The 6,816-nt window shown below is 31.2% G+C and overlaps 1 protein-coding gene across 1 annotated transcript; it reads right to left on the bottom strand.

The window, feature by feature from the left end:
- Positions 1-1,813: 1,813 nt before the first annotated feature.
- LOC143081880 (xylosyltransferase oxt-like) lies at positions 1,814-4,478 on the bottom strand. Its single transcript, XM_076257540.1, has 3 exons — positions 4,329-4,478; positions 2,999-3,134; positions 1,814-2,125 (listed from the first exon to the last, which is right to left on the bottom strand). The coding sequence occupies exons 1-3, from the start codon at positions 4,389-4,391 to the stop codon at positions 1,872-1,874; spliced, it is 453 nt and encodes a 150-aa protein (XP_076113655.1). The 5' UTR covers positions 4,392-4,478; the 3' UTR covers positions 1,814-1,871.
- Between the last annotated feature and the right edge of the window lie 2,338 nt (positions 4,479-6,816).

Raw genomic sequence — 6,816 nt, forward strand, 5'->3', positions numbered from 1 at the left:
TTTTTATCTGCATTGGCTAGAGGTATAAATGGAGGGTTGAGATCTCACAAAACACGTTTAACTCCGCCGCATTTTTGTGCCTGTCCATGGTCAGGAGCCTCTGGCTTTTGTTGGTCTTGTACTATTTTTAATTTTAATTTCTTGTATATATTTTGGGTAGATAAGGGAAGATGTGGTATGAGTGCCAATGAGACAACTCTCCACCCAAGTCACAATTTATAAAAATCTATTAAAGGTCAAGGTACGGTCTTCAACACGGAGCTTAGGCTCACAACGAACAGCAAGCTGCGAAGGACTTACAAATTCAAAACAAGTCTGAATTATTCAAAGCAAAGCTTTTATCAATATAATGATAGATGTTTTAAAATTTATCTATCAAATGTGATTCAAACGGATATTTTGTATTGTCAATGAGTTTTTTTGCCATGTAATGTTGTTTAAAATTTACATGCTAGTTCGACATTTTCTTCAAATACTAGATTTATTCTTATATTCAACAAAATAAAAGACGGAATGTTTAAAACCTGTCCTGAATATAAAGTTACAGACTATAAACATCAAGAGATAAAAAAATACGCAATATTGGCCCTCAATACTAGGTGAGCTACAATATTTTGTTTTTTAAAAACCCAATATAATCGTTTATATTAAAAATACTAACGTTCCTTATCTCTTATTGCAGAAATGAAATGTAGTGAATGTTATCAGTTAACGTTACCCTTTTTGAAATTAGAAAACATTAGAATGAATCTGATTTTATGTTTACTGTAAAAAAAAATGCTATCATAATAACACATAAATTATGTTTGCGAAATAAACATAATTCACCAACATTTTTTTTTGTTGGCTGAATTTGTGCGATTTCCATTTTTAAACTACGCCAACATCAATAAACAGACAAAAAGAGAAATTCTGGGAACAACGTAGCTGCTTCATTACCACTGGAATATTGCTATAGATAATATTTAATCATTTCAAGCAATTATTTTGATTTACAGAACAGATAACAATGAATTGTTTGGAGACAGTTGTTTGTGTCAAACTTTGTATTTGGAAGCCCTCCCGTGATGTGGTATTTTATGGTTTGTATTATATGATCAATTTCAATTTGATAAAACTATGTTTTAGAAAATATAACCACGAAGAATAATGTTCAGTTTTGAATGCACTAAATGTTAGAAAAAAAACTAACCTGAAGAGTTCACAGAGCACAAAAAAAAAAAACAAATGTTTGTTACTTTCAAAGTCAAAAAAGGGTATCTTATTCAATAAAATATAATTTCAGGGTTATTCGCAGTTGTAAACACAATTCGTCTACCTTGATAATTATATTGCATAAACGTTTCATTATAATACGTCATATTGATTGGCTGACTGCAATCTCGCGTTATTCTGAGATGAAACTTACATCAAAAATAAAATGTGATATTCTCGATTACACAGCTTCCCAGACAAACTGCACATTTAATAAAAAAAAAACTTGATTTAAATCATGTAGTCATTGTCCTTGCAAACAAATGTAATTAAAAGTATAGTATAGTGTATACTTTGTTTTCGTAATTTTATAGGGATGTAACAAGGTGGACTTTTCACACATTCTAAGAAAGAAGCACTTTTGTCCTTCATACTTAAATGAATATTGGCAGCCACAAAAGAAGCATTCAATTTTTCAGTCAAACACAATCATACATTTATTTCGTTCTAATTATCAAATTATAAATTAACATGTATTTACGACATGTACGAGTCATGCAAAATCAATCAGTACTAAGTATCAAAAGATATACACAAAAAATTAACTTGTGACAGACTACAGATACACAATTTTGCATAGTCAATTAAATTCATTTTTTTACCAGCATATTTTTAACTCATTTCATCATATAAACTTGGAAACCCTGTTCATGCTGGACTCCTTCACACATAACAGTGTACCTATTATACAAACTGCACTCTCCTGTTTCTGTGGAAATTACGAACACTTTACAGTTGCCAGATATTTCGCAATATAGAGCACATTCAACTTTACTTTTTGATGTCAGGATCTGGTTGGGCGGTGTTGTAAGTATACTGCTATTTGAGACTAACTGATACTGAATTTGTCCCTTTTTAAAGGGTAGATATCCTGTAAAAACAACATTAACAAATCTCAAATGTTAAATATAAGGTACATATAGTTCTTTATGAATTTTCAATTAATGTGTTTAGCGAATGTAGCAATAATCACTGATCAATTGATATATTTGCAAAAGTTAACGTTGTTTTTTTGTTTGTATTTCTAACTAATTTGTTTTAAAATTCAAACTGTTTGTTTTAATATAAATAGAAGAAAGGCAAAACTTGATCTTTTTTATCATTTTAAATCAATATTAAATACTGCAAAGACAAATTCTCCTTGTTGATGCCGATGATTTATAAATTCATAACATACATTCGAATACTTTGGAGTTGTACATGTTTGCTTGATTTAAACGTTCTGAATGGATATATGCATTTTTCAAACTATTCAGTCGAAATTAACATTACAACACACTGTCTAAAATAATAAACGACGAGCACACAACAGTGCAAAAATAAAACTGCGCAATTTGAAGCCCACCAAACACGTCATGTGATCTCAATTCTTCCATAAAGGTAGCCAGACTCTGGTTCACTTGTGACACCAACGTGTTGCGTTCAGCATCGGTCAATGAATTATTTTTCTATGTTATCGAATTTGTCAAGATTTATTTCAATTCTTGTCATTTTTTCTGGTTTTTTTTTAACGGATTAGGTGACAATACTCGCCATAGAGTCAAAATCATTTATCAGCATAAGTTAACAATATTATAATCAATTGAAATAGGGCAAAACTGAGAATTCAAGCTGTAACTAAAAAGTATGAATCAAACAGCAATATATCAGGAGGTTTTACATTCAATTTGTCAATATCCGTTTTTATTTTACAGCTTTTCTTAAAATGTTCATTCCATGCATATAAACAAATCCGTCTCCTTACCTGTGGCATACACTGATAACCTCCATGCACCCCCACATATCTGTTCAGAATCGCCAATGCACTGATCATTACAATCGCTAACATCAGCAGGGCCATACTGGTAAGGGTCATCACCACACCAACATTCCCGAGTTTTCTAAAAATAATTGGAATCTATATTTTCGGCTCTTGTCAACATGATGACGTCTTAATTAAGCAAGAAAGTGACTGCTACCACAATGTTGATTTTGAATAGGAATACACAATTGTATTTACTAATTACTTTTTGTAAGCAAATGGATGATTTAAATTTTAAAAGGGATGTCTAGTTGTCAAACACGATAACCACATATTCGTAATAGGGATGTTAATGTGAAATATCAAACGTATAAGGCAAAGATCTGAATGTGAAGACAACACAACATTACATAGATATATCTCAATTTTCTTGTGTCAATATCAACAGTCATTGATTAGTGTGTCCAATTTAAAACAGATCAAATTGTATATGGAATATATTATGTGTCATCATTTGTATAATGTGTTAACAAGGTTTTGTTTGAAGGTATTTTATTTATATTAATTTACTTAAACTGAAACTCATGCCGTACTTAATCTTAAAAAAAGAAACGAACAGGTGATTTATTATCAAAATGTGACTGATGTAAGTATCTTTTAAGACCTAAAACGTGTGAGATTATCATCTATAATATGACGCTTCTGAATCATATGAGGCACATCATAAGCTTCACATACCACACCTCTAAGAACTGTTGATTCATTTTGAGTGTTCTATAAACTTTTAATGTAACATTATCCATGTTATCATACTTTGTTTCTTTTAAATAGTGTTTTTGTGTAAGGTTTAACTCATATAATGAGAAATGACATCCAATCATGGGCTGTTTCAAGCTTACAATAAAAATACATTTTAAATGCAACTCCTTGAAAATGTTGGGCGTAAAACATTTTTAATCATTAATACAGACCTATTTAAAATTTATATATTACTGTTAGTATTTGTTTTGAATAATATATATCTCCATCTACTAGTCAATAATATATTTCTAACAATTTGTTTTCTTAGTCCTTTATAACATGTATTACATCAAATCAACTTGATTTCAATCAACTATCTTTAGAAATTATAAGATCTCTGTCGCAACTGCCGAAAGAACCAAAAATGCATTTTAAAATTCTTTTGGAACTGAAGTACATTCCTTTGTATTGTGTATTTTCAATGAGGCTGCAGTTCATTTCAAAATTAAATGTTGTCATTTGTGGCTTCCGTGGTCGTTATAGGCTCCAGCTTGCAAGATGTTAAATTTTTTTTGCATTATTACAACAATACCTGTGTTCCAGAGTACATGTAATCCAGCTCTTTACAGTGAAGCAAGCACCTGTTGTTTTCCATATCTGGGGGAAGAGTTCCGTCATTGAACAGATATCCGTGTGAAAACAGTCTTTTATGTGCATCAATGAAACATCCAACGTACTCATTGTTTCCTGTTCAACAAACACTGGAATACCGTAGTGACGTTAACACGAACAAATTGGTAAACAATTTATGACAAGATAAATAACCGTATAGGTGAAATGATGATTAGACATGTATTTTACTTTTCCGGTTAATGGATGAGGCCAAAAATATATTTGATATGTACATTTTAAATTAACAAACACAAAAGGAATAAGTGGACAATACATCCCACTTCTATCTCCTGAATTGTCATGAAAATATCCTGTAGCTGATTTCATGATCAAAAACAATTTAAAAGACTACTATATCTTATAAAATTACTCACCAAGAACCTGTACTTGACACTGGAAAAGAAACAGTTTTTAAATCGTATTGTTACTATTTTGATATGAACGTCACTGATGACTCTTGTGTAGACGAAACGTGCGTCTGGTGTACTAAATTATAATCATTCTACATTTGATAACTATTTACACCACTAGGTCGATACCACTGCTGGTGGACGTTTCGTCCCCGAAGGTATCAACAGCCCAGTAGTCAACACTTTGGTGTTGACATGAATATTAATAATGTGGTCATTTTTTTAAATTTCCTGTTTACAAAACTTTTAATATTTCGAAAAACTAAGGATTTTCTTATCCCAGGCCTAGAATACCTTCGCCGTATTTAGCACAACTTTTTTGGAATTTTGGATCCTCAATAATCGTCAACTTTGTACTTGTTTGGCTTCATAAATATTTTGATATTAGCGTCACTGGTGAGTCTTATGTAGACGAAACGCGGGTCTGGTGTACTAATTTATAATCCTGGTACCTTTGATAACTATTTCATTGGGCAATGTTGGGTGACTCAAGATTTATTGCAAATGAACCTTTTTGCTTTATGAATCGAATTTAGATAGATGAACGGCCTTAATTTCAGATCAATTATATGATTCGCTGGCTGTAATATCAGGTAAATTTCAATCTTTAGCTGATCTTAAGTCAAGCTTATAACAAAGGTCTAGGTTTATGCCAAATCGAGATTTCTATAATTTGTCCTTCATTAGCAGCCTTGCAATCAATATGATTGTAATTCATTATGACTTATTTTAGAGAACGCACTAATTTCTAACATGTTTTATATTGATAAGGGTCGTGGTCACGATCCTTGAAGTTCATTCACTACATTCAACTACATTTAAACTACTCTGCCAAAGACAGTCAAGCAAGGAAGGCTTTTCAATGTCAAATTGGCAATGTATAGTACATGGAAAAAAATGGTTATCACACTATATATAATTATTTGCGTTCGAACTTGTTTTCTGGATACACAAAAATTTGATATGTTTTTTTATTTTCTTTAAAGTTGTAAAAATATCGAATAATTTCTACAGAATTCGATTTGTTTAACTATAGAAATATTCTGATATCTTGTTTAACAGTATTTAATTTGTATTCGTAATGCTATGTTGAGAAGTGTAACTTTATAGTGAAAGTAAGGCTTAGTTTGTAACTTTTTTGTACTTTGTACATGCTGTGTTTGTATTCCACCATTACATTACTCATGTTACTATAAGAGACATCACATCAGATATAGATATAAGCAATTGATTTTTTCAAATGATTCGTTAACTATGGAAGTTGTCGAACAAACCTAAAACTGTCTGACAAAAGGTTGAAACCCACTTCTTCACTATCGTGTAATTAATTTAGTATCATTGCATACACGGTACTTATTTTTCTCTGAAACATTAGTTCATTCCGACAATCAATGTCTCTTCAGTAAGGGTTGAGGGGAAATATTGAACGTAAAATGCATACTACTCAAAGGTTGCAATCTACAAATCACACAATGAGATATACACCTCAATAAACAAAAAAAATGGAAAGCCACTGTCGGACCTGGAGCCAGAACTTTGCATGAAGAATATATTCCTTAATCCAAAATATATTTCAAATTTTTGTGATCTGTATTTTCATGCCAGGCTTGTGATACCTTTCGGAACTATCAGTACACCGACAGAGGCAAATACATAAGAACATACTGCCCTCTTGTTATTGAAATAGCATGCGACATGTTGCATATTATTTATAAACACTATTTCGAATATGTGTGTATATTTTGTCAATATTTTGTTCCACTGAGTTATAACACCAACCTTGGTACAGCTGCACTGTTTTAAGCCACATCATTAAAAAAAAATTGTAAGAAATGATTCAGAGCTGTTCTATGGCAGAGTTACGTTATTTTGGTTTTTGTAAAAAAAAAGTTCCCAGTTACCCTATGTTTAGTTACAAATTGTTTTTACACATAAATTATACATGTTAAAAGACCATTATTGAAAATCGTGTGAACTCATTCATATTTTGTCATAGCT

This window comes from Mytilus galloprovincialis, chromosome 7 (genome assembly GCF_965363235.1).
Source record: "Mytilus galloprovincialis chromosome 7, xbMytGall1.hap1.1, whole genome shotgun sequence".
NCBI classification, from domain to species: domain Eukaryota; kingdom Metazoa; phylum Mollusca; class Bivalvia; order Mytilida; family Mytilidae; genus Mytilus; species Mytilus galloprovincialis.

What these genes read in the sequence shown, in the direction of transcription:
- LOC143081880 (XM_076257540.1), bottom strand. Translation starts at nt 4,391, where the DNA reads ATGGAAAACAACAGGTGCTTGCTTCACTGTAAAGAGCTGGATTACATG. An exon ending in ACATGTACTCTGGAACACAG is followed by an intron (nt 3,135 to 4,328) that starts GTATTGTTGTAA and finishes AATTATTTTTAG; the next exon opens with AAAACTCGGGAATGTTGGTG. An exon ending in GTTATCAGTGTATGCCACAG is followed by an intron (nt 2,126 to 2,998) that starts GTAAGGAGACGG and finishes TTGTTTTTACAG; the next exon opens with GATATCTACCCTTTAAAAAG.